Source organism: Cryptomeria japonica, chromosome 2, assembly GCF_030272615.1.
Source record: "Cryptomeria japonica chromosome 2, Sugi_1.0, whole genome shotgun sequence".
NCBI classification, from domain to species: Eukaryota; Viridiplantae; Streptophyta; class Pinopsida; order Cupressales; family Cupressaceae; genus Cryptomeria; species Cryptomeria japonica.
In genome coordinates, this window is record NC_081406.1 from 271,888,165 (window position 1) to 271,908,270 (window position 20,106).

At 35.1% G+C, this 20,106-nt stretch overlaps 1 protein-coding gene across 1 annotated transcript; it reads right to left on the reverse strand.

The window, feature by feature from the left end:
• Positions 1-276: 276 nt before the first annotated feature.
• Positions 277-1,914, reverse strand: LOC131056101 (purine permease 3). The gene has a single exon (XM_057990441.2). The coding sequence runs from the start codon at positions 1,707-1,709 to the stop codon at positions 609-611; it is 1,101 nt and encodes a 366-aa protein (XP_057846424.2). The 5' UTR covers positions 1,710-1,914; the 3' UTR covers positions 277-608.
• Between the last annotated feature and the right edge of the window lie 18,192 nt (positions 1,915-20,106).

The window sequence follows — 20,106 nt, forward strand, 5'->3', positions numbered from 1 at the left end:
TCTTCCTTATGTCTGTTATACTAGGAGTTTCAAAGGTACTCTCTATTTGGTATGGTTTTCCTTTACCTTATTATGTCTGTAAACAACGAGTGTTCTCAAAGGAGTTTCAAAGGTAGTCTCCATATTAATTGCACAAGGATAAGCAAAAACTGAAGATTTTAACAATTGGTTTTCCAGTGACAAGTCATAGTGAATAATTTTTTAACTACTAATTCACCAAATATAGGTAAACTTTAATTTTTCAACGACCTTTCTAAAATTCGAGATTAAAAGATAGGAAGTAAAACTCACCACACAGATGAGAAGAGTTTACAGCTAAACTGTAAAAACCATACAATATACTTGTTCTTCAAGCTTTTTCTTTTGTTCTTTTAGAACCAGAATGAAGACATTTTATAGAAATTTCAGTTTGGTAGAACTTCCAGGTATGTATCTTAAAACTTATGCTGGGGCCGCAGCAAAACACACCAGGCTTCTTGATAGTGTGCTATAATATTGTACACCATATGGTCGTACATAACCTGGGTTGTGCTCTATTGTGCACAAAAATATTGCCTGGATGGAAAACAAAATACTACATAGCACATATATCTGAAACAAATTGTGGATTACGTGGTTTTGTCAGACTTGGGTTCCTCAACAACCAGCTCCAAAGCCAGCTCTTCCCCTTTAGGGGTTACAGACTCACTGCCTTGTCTGTACTCCTCCGGCATATTGCTTGTCTGTACTATGGAGGTCTTGTATTCCCCATAAAAGTAAGATGTAAATCCCCACAAAGCCATAGCGAGAGCCATGCCTTTCTCCCCAGTGAATTTCTCATGGAATAAGATAACTGCAAGCACCTCTATAACAGGAGTTAAAGAAGACATCAATACAGCACTCCAGAGAGAAGAAGTCAAAAATATGACACCATAAACCCCAATCAAGAAGAGCTGCCACGAGATTGCGTTCCAAACCAGAGACATGTAGTATTTGAATTCACCCACATCGGATAAACTTGCCTCCTTCCCAAGAGCCTGGAAATCCTTGTTCACAAGCATCCCTATTGTACAGAAAACTGTTGCCGAAAAGGACATTACAAGCTGCATCTCCATAACAAGAGTATATGTTATTCGGACCGTGGTTTTCTTATAGACAAGCTCAAGCAGAGGAAGAATTAATCCATAGAGGGCAGCTGCCAAAGCTGCAGCAAAAAATCCAAGCCAATATTGTTCTTTTGTTACTCCCTTGGGCCTATCACCATTGGAATGAAAGGCCAACATAGCTGCTGCCATGGTGAGCAAAATTATACTATTGATTGAATATGGGGTAAACTTCTGCTTTACTAAGAAGAATGCAAAGAATGCATTGAAGGCAAGCTGAGGGGCAATTACGAGAGAGGAAGTGGAGAGAGGCAGATAGGCAAGCCCCCATGCATATAAGAAATTATCAAGGCCCATGAGGACACCGATTACAGCCGATGCAAGGCAAAGATTGCGAGTTACATGGGTACTTTCAGAGGGCTTTTCTGTGCGGGAAGAAATCCAGATGGGCAGAAACAGAAGAGGACACCCTGCAGTCTGTAGCCATGCACACAGCCATATGCGATTGCCACCATGCAAGAAATAGAATCTTATTAACAAGGTGCCCACGCATCCGCCAATGGACAAAGCCAAACAGTTTGATATCAATAGGATCCATTGCCCTAAGCTTTTCTTGTCCAACGGCATTGGGCACACTTTTTAATTCACTATATCATTTTATCTCTACCCTTCAAATTTATAGAGATCATCAAGCATCAGGTTTGCTTTTGGCGAGAGTATTCTCCGGATCAAAGCAGGTGGATAATAGAAATCTGTTTTAAAGTTTGATTCCACGTAGCAGACTTGATAGCTGTAATGGTGAATTTGCACATGCGTGCCGATTTCCATTTCGTTTTGGCCCCATTACTTGGCCGGCAGATAAAGACGTCTTTAGATCTCATGTTACAATATGTTCTATATTGTTTTTAATTTTAATGTTGCTTTTGTTTTTATATTGATGAAAGTATGTTAATGTAATGATGTGTTGACAAGTGACATATTTTTGGACTTATCTTACGTTGTATTCTAATGTTTCTTTATTCACATCCATTCAACTCTTCCTTTTGTCCACCTTGAAATTATCGTACCACTTATTACACTATTTCTACATCACATTTTTAATTTGTTATTCCATTGAGTCTTTTGTCTACAACCATCTCAAATGCCTATTTAGAAATATAGAACATTTTGTTGTGTTAACTAATTAATTTTCTTTTACCACAATATTTTCTAATTCTCTCCATTGACATTTTAATTGCAACTCTTACTAATGCAATAACTAATATACTTATATCTAGTGATTAGTGGTACATTTTTGTGTATTTTTTTATTCTTTCTTTGTTCTCTTTTAATCTCATTAAATCTGATTCAATATATTTTTATATATCTAACCTTATCTTAAACCTATTTCTACCTAATTATACACACAATTATCTCACATTTCAATGCAAATATTCCCTATCCTAAGTTCTAGGTCCCTCTTTCTTGAGTGAATCTCATAGCACTCTAGAACAAACCCAAACTACTATAGATTAATCCAAAAAGTCAATTTCTAAAATCAGAACTACTAACTCTTTGCTATTAGATAGCATGCCTAACTTGATACAACTTTGTGTCACTATTCATTATGTCTTTATATTTAGAGATTTTTTTTTGTGTAAATACGCATAGATATAAAAAAAGTCATTAAAAACAAAAATATATATATATATATATATTAGAAAGAATATTCATTATAAAAATAATTCAATATGAAGTAGAAAAATTACATTTATTTAAGAGTTAACATATTTTTTATTACCTCATATTTGTCTTCAATCATCAACCAAAAGTTGTAATGCTAGTCTAGATGGAAGCATAGAGCTATTTTTGACTAAGAAATCACTTCAAGTGTTGCAGTACAATTTCTCACATTTAGATGATTTTTTTGATTAAGGAAAAAATAAGGTTTTGAGGGGACTTGAAACCCCCTTACAACAAGTTTTGAAAGAACTTGAAACCCTTGAATTTTGCATCACGATCCAAAACCAAAAGGAGAACGCTGCTACAACAATCAGCAAAGACTACCAACAACCCACCCTCAGCCTAACAAAAGAAGTCATTGAAGAGCTAGCTGAAAAGTGGAGGCCAAAGCCATCCTTCCCAACAATCAAACACCAAAAGATGTCAAAACAAGAAAGTCCAAGGATTTTATCAAGGCTCTTTTAACCTTCACCTGATACAAAGGGTTTTTCCAAGCACCCATAACCTGAACAATGATTTTTGGCAGAGATCCCAAAACCATAATAGCCAGAACCTTGAAGATAAGCACCAAGGAACAATCTGGAACTAGGGGGTTTTGAAAGGCTCCCTAAAACTTCATATTGGATTTTGAATTGGCTCCCAAAACCAATAGGTTAAAACCAACAAACCCAATCTAGGTGAAAATCAACTCACTACCAGCATAAATCCTTACCACCTCAATAGGAACTGAAGGGAGCCAAAACACCAACTGAACCAACCAAACACCGATCAGCCCCACAAAACAACACCTCTCATCTTCTTCAACAAACACCATCTCCACCTCAATAGAAATATCCAAAGAAGACCAAAGATACTAAAACAACAAGACCAACCAGCCTAGCGAAGAACTCTTCACCACCATTCAAAAGACCAAAGCCAATACTAAAGATGGGGTGAAATGAGCCCTCTTATAATCAACACCAACAAGAAGAGCCCACCTCCGAAGGGCCATAGAGCAGAGCCACAAAAGAAAATACATGAAAGAAAAATATTTGCACAAAAGAGAAAGTGGAAACCAAAAGATGGATCCCAAAGAAACACATACTATGGTCAAAGGAAAACCCCACCACAGAGAAACGCCATAAAAATACCTCCAACAAACAATGTTGAAAAAGACCAACAAGGAGGGCTAGAGATAGCAGAAAGGGGATAGACAAACCTCAAACATGGGATAACCACAAACAAGAAAGAAATGGGAGCAACCACCCCCAAACAGGGGATCAAAGGAAAAAACAGGGAGCCAAGCCAAGTCCATCTCAACCGCAAATCCCCCTGTGTCCACCTCATCTGCAACACTACCAGCATCTTCCTCGCTCGAAAGCCAAACCCGTGTACATCCTTCACTATCGCAATGTTTGTTTATGTGAGAGAGATTTGACGATATGTCCTCCTTTTGATCCCCGATATCCAAATTTTAATTACCTATATATTTGTCTTCAACCATTAACCAAATTTTGTAATGCTTGTCTAGATCGAAACATAGAGCTATTATTGACTAATAAACTAACTACATAAGAAACTGCTTCAAGAGTTGTAGTACAATTTCTCACATTTAGATGATGTTTATGAGAGAGATATTTGACCATATGTCCTTTTCATCCGTGATATCCAATTGACCTCTTAATCTCATCCTTCAAACTACATTATGATTATTCATTTATTTTATTTTTTCAATTGTCAATAAAATTTATCTATTTTTAGATTTAATTTTAAAATTTTAAGCTAAAAGTTATAAATAATTTTAGGAAGTTATAATTTTAAGTTACATCAATAAATAAACAAACTTAAAAATTTTAAATAGTTTTTTATTTTTAAATATTTTTGAAAATTTTTAATTAATAATTTATTTTTTATTTTTTAATTATAATAATATAAATAAATGTATATTTTTATAAATTAAAATTAAAATTAAAACTTTGTAATTAATTTATAACCGGTCTCTAAAATTAATCATTTTATAAAAATTTTAATGAAAATAAATATTCCTTATGTTTACTCTACATATTCTTATAAAATTGTTATTTTTGTTTTGGTAAGTGAAAGTGTGACTAAATGGGGGTCACACCCAAGAACAAAGAAATAGATTCCCAACTACATAACCAAGACAATGGCGGTAGCAAAGCCTAGCCAACATCACTGCCCTAGATACCAAACCTTCTAATCAATTGTCTCCCAATACAGAGACAAATCATGTGACTAATTCGCTATGTCCATGTCAATGACATGAATTTCCATTTCATTTGCTTCTTGATTGTCTTCTCGCAACTTATGGGAGATTTTGATGTCTTTGAAGTTTGAGAGTATCTTCCAAATTCATGAAGTCTATTTCTTGAGCCTCTAGTTGGTGCTATCTTCTAGTATAAGTGTAGTCATAATGGTCTATGAGTCACACTGTACATGATCTGACCAAAATATCCAGACCTACAAGCCTGCACACGAAGCCATCTAGCCTGGAATCCTACAATATTATTTGTTGTCTCCCCAAGATTTCTATTTTCAAGATTTAGGATATTCCCATTCGAATACTTGGTGATCCACCCCATCCCTAAAGGGGTAGGATTGTCTTGAGAAGCACAATCAAAATTAATTTTAGTCTACCCATAATCAAGAGGCACCCATTGAGTATCTTCCCTCTTCTTTGACTTCAAAGTAGGCTAATTAGCTTCATAGATTGGGGGATAATCAATCTTGGCCAATTTTGAGTCATTCTATCATCCTATCTTGTGAACATGCTATTGGAGAGGGATTGATTGCAAGCAACATTATTTACAACTTCTTTGATAACATTCTCAATGTTTAGCACTGACATCTCTATAGGTAATTCCTTGATTTGGCAGAAATGATAGTTTCTCTCTTTCTAGATTTCCTAAATAATTACTGAGGGACTAATAGTCAAAAGAAATCAAAAGATTGAGCTTTTATTCAACAAATTAGACAAGAATTGAACATGGCAAGAAGGTCCTAGGGTAAGTGTGTTGACCTTTCTATCCTTTTTGTGACTTTCTTCTTCAAATTATTAGCAACATCACAACATGACAATATGTGGTTGACCAATGTTTCGATTTGGTTCTTACACAAAGGACAACAAAACATGCATTGAAAGTTGAGTTTTCTTAGCTTGCCACTATTTAGGATTTTCTTCTAAAACATTTCCCAAGAAAGTATCCCAACCTTTGGTAGGCATGTCTTATTCCATAATAAATGTGTGGGATGATTCTCCTTTGTCATATTAATTTCCCTTTCTATTTATATCCCATCTTTACTTTATAGTTTTCAGATCTATTAGGACACTATTAAACTTGATCCAAGTCCTTTCTACCCAAACAATCCTTATATTACATAGTATCTTTTCAAGAGCGTCAACTTTTTCCCTAGGGGCATCAATCCCCTATATAAAATTTTAATAATTTTCCACAATCTCATTGCACTCTCAAAGTTCCACATAATCACCCACTTGATGGCTCCAATGATTAGAAAGTTAATATCTTATCTTATTAAGTTTTTGATCATCGACAAGAGCTAGGAAGCCTTCCTAAGATTTCAGCCTGAAGTTTTCCCTCCCCCCATTTCCAACATCCTAGGTAGCATGATTTGCAATTATATCTTTGCATGCACAATTGAAGTTCATGGTGCAGGTGCACCTCATCAAACCCTTCAAGATGACATGACAGGCTCTGATAAGGGAGGATAAGGCACTAACAATGTCTTTAGGATTTTTTATATAGGTTTTTAATCATGCATTATGTGTTTGTAATAATGAATCCCATCTTGTGAGCCAAACTCCTATTTTGGCATTTCTATGAGCCAATTAGAACTTTTGGACAATAGGGATAAAATGTGTTGGTTTTGATTGTTTTAAGATGTTTTAGGAGGGGTTGAACTTGACCCAAGGCATTAGGAGGCAAAAGATGACATTTTGACAACTTTTACAAAAGTTGTCATGAGCAACTTTTATTCACTTTTTGCATTTTGTAATTTGAAACTTCTCCAACGGCTCTAACCTCTTGATTTTCAGTTGAGAGAAGTTGAGGAATGGTTTATACACCTCAAGGATTCAATTTCCAAGGGGGTGATTGTACGGAGAAGAGCTTTGATGCAAACAAACCAATAAAATTCTGAGTTTTCCTACACTTCTAGAGTTTTGGTCAGTGGTACGATTCTGTACGGATTGGGATCCATTCCCAATTATGTGAATTTATTTTAGAGGAGAGTTGACTCTATTTTGGTTTTATTTGGAGACTTTATTGTGTGTGTTGCTCTTGATATTGAAGTTTTGTTGTAGGTACTCGGAAAACCAGGGTTTACCTTGGGTTTTTCCTCATTCATGGTCATATCTTGCACTTTACCAATCTGAGGCTCATGGGATTTGGTGAAAGGAAATTATGGTCAATTTATTTTAGAGTTCTAAGAGTGTTTTGTAGAAGGAGCAAGGGAGAGAAGTGTTTGAAGTGACCCTAGGTAGACATCTCTATGTGGCTACCTAGACCTTGAACAAACAAAATCACCTTGTGGGAAAATGGTGATGCTTCTAGGAGTGTAACCCTAGAATCCCTGTTGATATATGTTTTCCAACATGCCCTTGGGATTGTATCCCACCGGTTCATTCATCTAAACATAGTTGTTTCACAAAAGAGACCTAATTAGCCCTTCTGAGACAGTCAAATTCCTACCGGAAAAGACCTTTATTTTCCACACCTTAACCCTTCCTTTTGGGGACTTGTATAACTTCCAAAAGGGTTTCTGAATCCATAATATTTTTACCAAGGTGTTTGGGAAAATCTGAACTTAAGGTCCCTATACCCGCTAAATAGGGCTACGAGTGACTAGGCCTAATTGAATGAGTTTCTTAAGGAATGAGTAGGTACCCTTGCCACTGGTGCTTTTTTTTAACTTGGGAAGTTTTATATGAGCCAAAACTGGTGTAGAAATGATTTGTAATCCTTAGGGGTACCATGGAGTGTGTTGTAGCAAGATACCCTCGATTGAGTCAGTAAGGGTCGTGGAGATGGTGAGAAGATTGTATTAAAGTTGTAGAGCCTTGCCTTGGTAGAATCCCATCCATGTGCTAGGGGGTTAGTGTCATACATTTGGAGGTGTTTGGAAGGTAACAAGGAGGGCTCTGCATTATATTCCAACCCGAAGTTTTCCCTCCCCCCATTCCCAACATCCTAGGTAACATGATTTGCAATGATATCTTTGCATGCACAAATGAAGTTCCAAGTTAACGACCTTGAGATATGATTTTCAATCAATAAAATTTGTGTGGGATCTTGAGAATTTAGGAACTTTCTTTGCAATACCCTGGTCCATTTCAAGTTAGATTTACAATAAAGATTCCATACCAATTTAGCCCCAAGGAATAAGTTCACATGTTTCCACTCCACTAGCGTCCTTTGGACATTAATTCTTCTCCCAAGCAACCAAAAGTATTTTATGTTGGTCTTTGTTACCATTTCAGAAAAAAGATAGCATCCTCGATTATAACTAATCATAGTTACTATGGGTATTTTCATATAGAACATTGCATGAATAGGTATATATATCACTATTTTGAGCTGCATATCAGTCAAAGTGAGCCATTTCCCTTTCCATGAGTCCATTTTCAACTTGAAATTTTAAGGAATGCCATCCCAAAGATTAATTTTATTTGCACGAACAAATAAAAGAAGCCCCAAAAACTTATACGGAAGCATATCGATTTTAAACCTCAACATATTGGCAATGTCTCACTAATTATGAATATCAACATTGAAAAAGAAGATATTTGAAATTTTCTAATTTATACTTTTTTCAAAGATGGTTACAATATTTTTCTAGAGTAGTCTTGATAGTTTGAGCCTCTTTAGCAAACCATAAAAAGCATTGTATCATCTACAAATTATAAAATGAGTGAGGGGTTCAACCTTAATAACAACTTTAATTCCCATCCATTGAAGTGATAGTCGTGTCGCTGAAATGCTTCTTCCTAGAGCCTCTCCCATGATAATAAAGAGGAGGTGGGAAAGTAGGTTCCCCTATTGCATTCCTTTAGATGATGGGAAAAATCATTGTGGACTTCCATTGATTAAAATTTAGAAGTATGGGCCTTAGATTTAGCTCATAATCCATTGAATCCATAACATTGTTATATTTAATATAATAAAAAAGTTACAATTAAAACCATCAGTCACTAAGAATAATTAACTATTAAGGTGGGACTTAATATTTTTATAAGTTAAATGTTATTTTAGTAAATTAAATATGAAGGTAGTAAATACCTAACTCATTGACCAAAAAGTTATTTTTCTCCTAATAATAGAAACTTGTGAGATGTTGAGAATTGAAAATGTATATCTTAGTTAATGAACTATCTTAGAATTTGTATTGTATTTCTATTCTATTAGAAGAAAATCTCATTGGTCAATGATCCATTTGTGGTCATGGAATGATCTCTAACTCTAGATCAAACCCAAAATATTGTAGAAATCTATTATTGCACTAAACATAGTGTGCCACTTTATTTAATTTAAATAATTTAAATATTTACAATAGATTAAACAATTTTTTAGAAAACAGTATATTTTTATACAAATTTCCAAAAAAATATATAGCTCTCTTATACAAAAAAGTCTCACCCCATAGATGTGAAGAGTCTATATCTCAACTACTGAAACTACAATTTAATTTTCATCAAGAATTTTTTTGCAACCCACTTTGTACCTCACCATACCATTTTATCTTACCTTTCAAATTTAGAAACAATGTCAATCATTGGGTTTCCTTTTGGAAAGAGTATCTTTCAGATAAAAGTAAGTCAAAAATAGAAATCCATCTATTCACAACAAAGACAAAATTTTATTTAACATAGAAAATTTGATAGATATAATGGTGAAATTTGCATATGCATGTTAATATCCATTTAATTTTTGGCCCATTTTAATGGAGTGACTTCATTAGTTAGCCAATAGTTAAGTCTTTTTTTATTTTCCATTTTTCATTTTAGTATGTTTTAGATTTTTATTTTTTATTTTTATGGTTCAATTTCTTATATTAACTATGAAATTATCATAGTCATAGCATCTCTAATTTAGTATTATTTCCACCTGGATGGAAATATCTTAATGCAATAACATATTGGCAAGTGGCATACTCTTGTGTGTCCTCACACACATGTAGCCTTATTTTCATCTTACATCTATCCCAACACCTTGTTCACATGTATAGCTCTTACACCTCATTTGGCACCTCTATCCTTATTATGAAACTTCCAATAAGGCTAAGCCTTTTGTTCATGCCTTCATCTTCTTCAAATCTTAGCCGTCCATTACAAAATTCATCTTAGCCATTGATTTTTCTTTAAGAAAAATTATAAATAGGAGGCCTCTCACTTTGCCAACTATTATGCTACCATTTTTTGATGTATCATTCTAGTCCTAATATCACACTACTAGTTTACTATGCATTCATATTCTATAAATTAATCCATCACAAAGAATACATCAAGGGGAATTATTGGGTGCAACTCCATTTTAACTCAATTAAGGAAGAAAAGAAAAAATAAGGTAATAGATTCAATTACTTTTCTTTAGAATCTTTTGTATATAATACCCTTGAATTCTCCTCATTTTCAGTAATAATTATTTAAGATCAACTTTTTTTGTACAATTATATTTAATAAAAAAATGTTCTAACAATCAAAGTCAGTTTCAAGTATATTAGTAGTGATTATTTTGAGGAAAATATTGTATCTTTATCATTCTCAAGAAACAATTAATATAAAGACAATACAAAACTGAATCAACCCACAATTTAAAATAATTCACTTCCTTTTACAAATGTTTAGATATTTATAAAGACTTAGATAATATAAATCTTTTATCCATAATTAATGATTTACCAAAATTACATAGAAATTCCCTAAAAATTTTGAAAATCATTTTTAATTTGATAATTCATCTACACAAACAAAACTAACTCATGTGTAAAAACAACTAATAATAACAAACTAAAGACAAATGTAAATTCTTGACTAGAATCAATTTTAAGTACATATCCTCATTAAATCTATTGTAATGTATTTATAATATATAAAAAATAATGATACTTTGATACATTCTAAAAATTAGATAACCTTCTTAATAAAGAAATGATGTTTTACCTTCGCTATATAATATAAGTGCTTGGCCCACTTTGAACAGTAGCTGATTTGACCATTGCTCTTCTGCTCATGAAAGACAAACTGTAAAACCATTATCTACTCAGGCTCTATTATTAAATTGTCTTTCCTTGAATAAAAAGGCACAAAAGCAGAAATGGTTGTTGAAGTAAGATTGAAAGATCTATTTTCCGGCCAGTATACAAGAAGATGAGAAAATTTCACAGTTTTCCATCATAATCTGACCGTATTCTTCACCAAAGGTAAGAAAGGAGAATCCGTTGGGTTAATAATAATAAGATTGAAAGATCCATTTTCCGGGCAAGGGCTACATGACAAAAAGATGAGAAGATATTGCTCTATCATTCCACTCTGATCTGTCACTAAGCTTAAGAGACCTATTTTCCTTTCAACAAAATATGAGTACATTCCAGTCTTTCCATGCTGATCTGGTACTATTAACCAAAATTGACAAGTTTACAAGTTTACACGCTATGCAAGAGAGGAGAATCTAGAGCACTAGTAAGATTGCCAACACTACAATTTTACTTTTAAATCTTTTGAAGCGAATCGTTTAAATCATACATATTAAGTTTACACTTGTAGGTTTAAAAGTGTTAAACACTCAGAATTGATTGACATTCTCTAGGCTTAATATGTTGCTTGGTGTGTGTGATTTAAGACTGTCCCTTTTGAAGCTCAGTCATTGTAGACAAATTTTGACGTTTTGATAGTTTGAAATCAAAGATATAAACGTTTGTATTAAATTACAAAAACCATAGCATATGTAGAAAAGTATTTAAATATTTTAAATAAAAAAATTGTCATGAAAGTTATAAAAGCGAATCATATAAATGTTAGTTTTTGTAAATCAATTCAAACCAGGGGTTTATTTTGACACAATTTTGACCAGTACAATTTAGTATATTTGATATTTTGAATTCAAATATGATAGAATTTTTGTTATTTGGATCTAATTAGGATAGAATACCATGGTCAAATTGACCATTGAACAATTTAGTTTCTACATTAGCATTCGATGTTCATTCACATAGCATGTCTTGATTGGCTAGTGATCTATTTCAACCTCTTGCAATTTGGTTTGGTGTCTATTGAGTTCATGCTTAGACCTTGAAGATCTACATGCGTACTATTGGATAAGTCTTAAATGTTGTATATTGAAAACTTATTGAGAATTAGGTTTTATATACTTTTGACAGTAACAAATCTATCGTAGAAATAATTTCACAAATAATTGGTAGTATTTATGTTTGTTCCAAAGGCTCATATTATCATTTTTTCTCAATAAATTCCTAATTTTAAATCTATTCTCATATTTATTTTTCTTTAAGTAGAAGATGATTTTTTGTTTGGGTTGTATAATTCGTCACAAGAAATATTTGGTACATAAAGACTTTTTATTTACTAAAGACATGTTTATAGTGATGAATCTTCATATCAATATTATCTTTGAATTATGTACTTCACATTTCAAATAAAGTCACAACACTCTTGTTATAACAAATAAAAATATATATCTCTTTTAATATAAATTATTAAATAAATTAAAAATAAATATTATATTATATATATTTTTTTAACTTAATAAAACAATATAAAAAAAGTATTCACACATTTACCAATATTTAGTTTTCTTTACGAGCAAGTAATTAAGTTATGATTTTATATTTTATGACATGTTTTGATTATATAAAGTGGGAAGGGCCCGAACTCATTTACAAAACAACCATTAAGGAAAAAGAGAGGAGTCTCATAGGTAGTGAGATATCGGGAAATCTAAAAACTGAATATTCCCCCACATGTTGACCCCCAAGTGAATATTGAGGATTCTGTTCAAAAGGATAATGGGATGTCTGTAGGCCCCCCTATTCAGTTGGTTATTGATATGAGTAGCAGTATGGAGCAGGATAAGATTGAGAAAGATGATGGGCTGATGGGGATTGATATCCCTATGAATATTTTAGAGGTATTCAACCCTTTTATTAAAGTCAAATCGAGGAATCGAAGAAGGAGTCTGCCATCTCCTATTACCAATGGCTCAATTGTGGGAGCTTTGGGTGTCACAACTAGAAACTAACAGAGGATGGATTGTGGGTATGAGCCCAAAGGGGTGGGAGGACCACCAAATAGTGTAAGCAGGGATAGATAAAGTAAAGCCACTATAGTAGTTGGGGTTACGAAAACTCTTCAAGATATGGGGATAGGATCCTCCTCCCCTGTCGAATGAAGATCATCTCATGGAATATTAGGGAGCTTAATCACCCCCACAAACATGATCTCCTTTCATATATGGTTAGAGATCATAAACCAGATTTATGTCTCATTCAAGAGACAAAGATGCCTTCTAGCATAGTGGATAGAATCAAGTTAGCCATTTTTAAAGATTGTGGTGTTCATTTCTCTAATGCAGATGGAGCCTCAGGTAGTTTAGCCACTATATGGAACTCGAGGATCCTTCAAGGTATGGTGGTTCTTACTTGTGCTAATGTAGCGTCCTAAAATTGCGACACTTGCAATTTCGACTGCATTTCGGTCTTCACGATGGCGACGCAACACGCAACCTGAATGGAGACCCCAAAACTTGCTCACGACACTGAAAACTGCATTTTTCAAGCACCCTGGCCTGAACCTCCTTGCACCCTGATGTCCCGGGAGGTGGGACCAGAGCGCCCAGCGCCCTGGTCCCTCAGGACCAGGGCGCCCAGCGCCCTGGTCCCTGGGTCCTATTTTGGGCCCGGTTTCCTAAGTGATATCGGGTCTTTTTTATTGCAATTTGGAAATATACTTCCCTGGTCGGCCTAAGGTCGGGAAAATCAGTCTATCAGCCCTAATTGACAAGTATATAAGCTACATTTTCTCTCTCATTTGGCATATGAGGAGGATATGTGTACAAAGCGTGGAAACTATACTCAAGCATTCAAGCATTCAAGCATTCAAGCATTCAAGCATTCAAGCATCCAAGCAATTGATCATTCTAAGTCTCCATTCAAGGCTAAGTGTTGCATTCAAGACAAGGATTCAACCATTGAAGAGGAGATCACATACTACATGCTACAACATACAACATACAACATACAACATCTAAACCTTCACACATAACGATACAAACATCCTTAGAACAAGGTATTAGTACTTGTTTTACAGTCATTTACATTTACAGCTCTTGCTCATTTCTTGGTTAATTCCAAAACCGGGGTTTGACCTAAAGGCAAACCCCTAATCCCTAACCCCCCAATCGTCTTCGCTTTTCTGTGTGTAGGTTGCAGGTACGTGGCTGAAATTGAAGATCTGGAATCCTTGTGCAGAGACGAACAGATCCCCCTTCGTTTCGTGGATTTTTCGGAGGACCGTGGTGTCGGGCGCCATTGTCCCGACAACTTTTTCTCAAATTTGCAGGACAGCGTCGTATCGACATTTTACTGCTAATTCCAGGTCCGCAGCTTCATCCTATAACCCGAATTCAGTTTATAAGCCAATCTTTATGACTTTCTATGCATCCTTAGCTTAATTTCCTTAATCAACATTCTTTACAAAAGAGGGTAGCTTTTCTTTCCAAACCCTTGAAATTCATTTAGCATCCAATCTTACATCGTGTGGGATTGAATCTTATGAGTTTCAACCCCTCTTTTGAATGTAAAGTCTTCCCCCTAAGTGAAAACCCATCGAATCCTAGCGAACCTCCCTTCTCTCTCCTTGGAGTTAGAAGAGGGGAGACCAACTAGGGTTCGACCGCGATTTTCCACTTTACATTTTGGTGAACCCGACATGAACATCCTTTCTGATTTTTCATGCTTAGATCTGAAAAATTGATTACATTTCCATGTTTGATCTTTTGCAAAGTTTTAGAGGTGATTGCATTAAAACCCTAAAATTTCTTTTTAGTAATTAAACTTGCGAAATGTCTAAATGTTAATGCTTGTTTCAGATCTGTCCTTCTATTACAAATTATCAATTCATATTTGTGCTTTAATTCTGAAAATTAAGTGGTTAAAAGTCAAAACCCTAATTTTTGAAACCCTCTTGATTCAACCTTTGTCCGACAATTTGACCGATCAAAACATCTCCAAATCAGCGGTAACTTTGGATTCCGCAATAAAATCACAATATCTTTCATCCCTGAAAATTTGGAAAAAAGTTGCGAGGACCGTGTTGCACTCCGAGCGCCATCATCCCCGACATTTTTTCCAAAATTTCGGGAGCGAGATCTTGCTGTATTTTCCTGCTAAAATCCAGAATTTTGGCTGATTTTATCAATTTTAACACTTTCAAAATTACAGTCAAAGTTGGTCTTGTGATTGCTTGGTCTAAGGCTCCTAATCATTCAAAAATTATCGAAACTGAAATTTTGTGTCAAAATTGTGTTCTTACTGTCTTAAATCTGAAAATTGTATTTGCATTCATTCGAAATTTCAGTGCTTTATTCAAATATTTGCATTTTGTGACTTTTGAAATTAAGTGCCTAATTACAATAACATTGATTTCCGCTTTCAAAATTGAATTTAGCGTGAAATTGAGTCAATTTTCAAATTTCAAAATTTGCATTGCTCTTGACATTCCCTCTAAAATCATAAAATTCAAAATTTTAGTTTCCCTCTCTTTTTCAAAATTCAAATTTTGCATTTTTCAACAATCTTGATAGGGTTCAATTTTGAATTTGCAACTTTAATTTGGCCTATCTACAGATCGTAAAATCCCTCAATTTTTTCATATTAGCTCTAAAATCATCATACCTTTCATCCCTGCAAATTTTGAAAAAAGTTGCAAGGACCGTGTTGCACTCCGAGCGCCACGGTCCCGAACATTTTTTTTGAAATTTTGGGAGACTGTTGTGATTGCATTTAACAGCTTAAATCTAGAAGATTGGTTGGTTTTACTGAAAATTGCTACCTCTAAAATCAAAATCTTCTCTCTCTCTCTAGTGCATGAGTTTTACAACAATAAGCCCTACTTACACTATTCCCGTTAGACGAAGCCGTAGAATTAAGTCTTTCCGAGGTTTAACTACCAAGGAGATGGAACCTAATTTGAGTAGCCTTTTTAACGGGGACATGGGTAATTCCTCTAATCCTCCTAATGATGAAGATGCTCCCCATGAAGTTTCTGTTGAACAACTTTCCAAATTGGATAACCAATTTGATGATTTTCACCAATGGATGTCTCATGAGTATCCCGATAGTCAAGCTCTTCCTTTAATTGAGGGTCTAAAATGTATGCTTCAGAGTGATAAGATTGGAATTGATATTTTGCGTGGTATTTCACACATTGTGAATTCGAATGTGATGCCTATGAAGAGTTGTGCTGAATCTTTAGGTTATACACAACCTCCTACACAAGTCAATCATTCTATTCCTTTGACCACTTCTATTGCTAGTTTACCTACCTTTACATCAAACATCATGGCTACCTCTATACAAGACATTCCTCCTGTGATTACCAGTCATGGGGGCAATCCTCCTTCTTCAATTAACCCTAATCCTTCATTCAATCCAACTTCTTCATTCATTCCTTCAATAAGTGTTCCTATTACATCTTCACAAATGAACATGACGCAAGGGGGCAATTCATTTAACCATTCCATTCCTCCTTGTAGTGTTCCTCCTATCCAGTCATCCCCTATGGTTGACTATCATAGGGTCCCACCACCTTACTCTTTACCATCTTTCAATAACATCACACCTCCATCTCAATCTAACACACCTAATATGAACTCTTCGACTGAAGCTACCATTAATAATCTTGCACAAACTGTCTCTTCTTTACAGCAACAAATTGCCTCTATGAATCAATCTAAGTTTAGTGTGCCCACATTTGATGTTGCGTGCCCACTTTCTCTTGACATTGTTCGAGCTATTCCTCCTAGGCATGTTGAAATCCCGCATTTGGAACTTTATAATGGTAAAGGAGATCCTCTAACACATGTTAAGACTTTTCAAACAATATGTACTGATTTTGCTTATGACCAAAGGTTGCTTGCAAAACTATTTACTAGAACATTAAGAGACAAAGCCCTACAATGGTATTGCTCGTTGCCTTCTTATTCTATTACTTCTTTCGAACAACTTGCAAATGCTTTCATTCAACAATTTCAAAACAATATAAGTCCTAAAGTTACTTTGATTGATTTAATGCATTGTAAACAAGGTGTTAAAGAAAAAGTGACTGATTTCATTGGTAGATATAAGCATTTGTATGCTCAAATTTCTTTTCCAGTGCCTGACAATGATATTCAAAGAATCTTTATTTCTAATTTACAAAAAGATATTCGAGACAAACTTCTGTTTTCTGAGTTTACTTCTTTCCAACAGTTGTGCGCCACTCTTCACAATTATCAACTGACTGTGAGTCAAATGGAACAATCACATCCTATGGCTCCAAGTGATAAGGGTGATAGCAATCAACAACCATTTGGGAAGTTTAAACCGAACAGAGATTCCATCAAATTCAATGAAAACATCATCAACAACAATGTGAATGCAGCATCAGGTGTGCCTCCTATTTCTAAATTTTTCAAGAAAGAAAGAAAGTATACTCCTTTGAATGAATCATTGCATGATATTATGAATAAGTTATTGGGACAAAATGTGCTTACTCTTCCTCCTATAAGACAAATTGATCCTGCAAAGATTACTTCACCTTATTTTGATCACAAAGCTTTTTGTCATTTTCATCGTCAGCCTGGTCATGATACTGAAAAATGCTTTTCTTTAAAGGGTAAAATTCAAGATTTGATTGATAATAATACTATTTCTGTTTCTGGAGTGAATGATAAAGGCAACACATCTGTAGCTCCTCCTAACCAAAATCTTCAGATTTTTACTGATCCATTACCTTCTCATACTTCTCATACTTCTAATGTGATTGAGGCTAATGATTCCTCTTTCTCATCTGATGGTCTTGTGTCTATGACTCCGAATGTGATTAACTTTGTAGAGCAGCAAGAAAACCCTAAAGAACCTTCCATCACATTTGATTCTAGCGAAACCATTAGGGCACCTGATGGTCCTTTATACATAGTTGCAAAGGTCAAAAATACACCTTGCCGTGGAGTGCTTATTGATCCTTCGTGCATGGTTAATGTTATTACTGAAGAATTTCTTTTTACTTTGCAATTGAATCAAGTGATCTATGACAAAACAGATGTGATTGTGAAACTATTTGATGCATTTTCTTCTCCTGCAATTGGTTCTATTACATTGCCTATTGAGGTCCATAACAAATCCCTTGATGTGAACTTTGCTATTATTCCTTCTTCCGAACAATTTCGTGTGAAGCTTGGTTATCCTTGGCTATCTTCCATGAAAGCTATTGCTTCTCCTATTCATAAGTGTTTGAAATTTCCCCATAATGGTGAAGTTGTTACTGTCAATCATAGTCTCTTTAAACCAGCTGAAAGAACCTCTAGTGTTCCTATTGATTACTTTTGGCCCAAACAATTCCAATCTCTTCCTCCGCGAAGTGATCATCTTTTCAAATCTTATCAAAAGTGGAAAACAGATATGATCCTATCTCTAAGTGAACCTAGAACACCTAAACTTGACATTCCTATCATTCTTGAGAAGGAAATTCTTCCTTTGAAAGACAAAACTAATGTCTTTCCCCAAGAAGATTCCCAACCCGTCCCTATGGATGCGACTATGTCTATGCCTAATAAATCTTCTAAAAATAGACCTATACCTCCTCATCATGATGGACTTGGTCTTCTTCCTAAACCAAAAACTCCTCCTTTATATGGAGCAGTTCCTCCTCCTGCCTTCTATAGAGAGAAGAGACCTTCTTCTTCTCCTATTATCCAGCCTAAGAGACCACAACCTAAACACCCAAGTGATAGGGATGAGAACATTCCTCCTCCTCTATCTTCTACACTTCCTACTAAGACTAGACGTAATCGTTCTGCACGGGAACGTCGACGAAAGCGTCGTCTTAGGGCTCAAGCAGCTGCTTCTCAAGCTTTGCAATCTCCAAAAACACCTTCAACAAGCATTATTCCATTTTCTCCTCAGCCGGATATTGAGCCTAAATCTCCTAAACATAAGATGCATGATGGTCTTGATCCTGTGCGAGTTAAAGATCCTATTTTTATAAATCTTGATATAGATGAAAATGTTATGCATGATGAAAATGTTACTCCTCTTGCTTCTGATAGTGAATATGAACTTGTTGATGTTGATAACCATTTATCTAATGAATTTTCTAAAGCACTTATCCTAGCTCCTAGACAAGAACAATGTGGCTTGGAACATGAACATAGCCCTTGTTTGGATCTTGTGATAGCTCCATCTGCTATGTTGGATGTTCCTCCTCTAGCGTGTTCCCTGCCTTCCCGAAACATTGATCAGCAAGATCGGGGGGTAGATGACATGCTAGACTAGTTACATTAGCATGGCAGATTCTCTCCCCCTCTCTTTTGTTACTTCTTCTATATGTTATTCTCATTCTTCTATTTGTCGTCCTTAGTGTTGTCTACTTGAGGACGATGCAAAGCATTGAGATCTCTCGATCTCTCTCATGTTGACTCAAAAGACACATGTGTTCCCTTCTTCTAGGTGACCTTCCTTGATTGGGGAATGAAGAACAATTATGCATACATACATATGATATATATACATGACTTATCATACAGCATACTGACCCCGAGGAAAGCGAAGTCACCTCGTGCTTTGTGTTTTGTGTCTATTATCCTTGGGTTTATCTCACACTTGGGGGCTAAATCTTTGCGATAACGTGCTCCTTTTCCTTTCTCATTTCTTATGTGTATCACTACGTTAAAACAATCACCCCCGTTGAGGCGTGTGCGATCGCTTTAACGTAGGGGGGCATACACCCTGTCTATCCTTTCAAAGATACTTGAAAATTTCTTGGCAAACTTAGCTTTGTCTTGAAGATTTTTGGTATTTCTTTTGCATGACTCATAGTGAGGGAACCTTACTACTGACAGTCATGGTTCTTCCTCGTGATCTTCCCTTTTACTTTGTCAATCGAAGTTGTAAGATCCTTAGTCCACTGGGGGCTTGGTGTATCTTGCCTCCTTGACGTGGTGAAAGTCTTTCAACGTTGTTTCCTTGTACTTTACCGGAAGTATGAGCATACATACTCCCGCTAAAGTGGGGG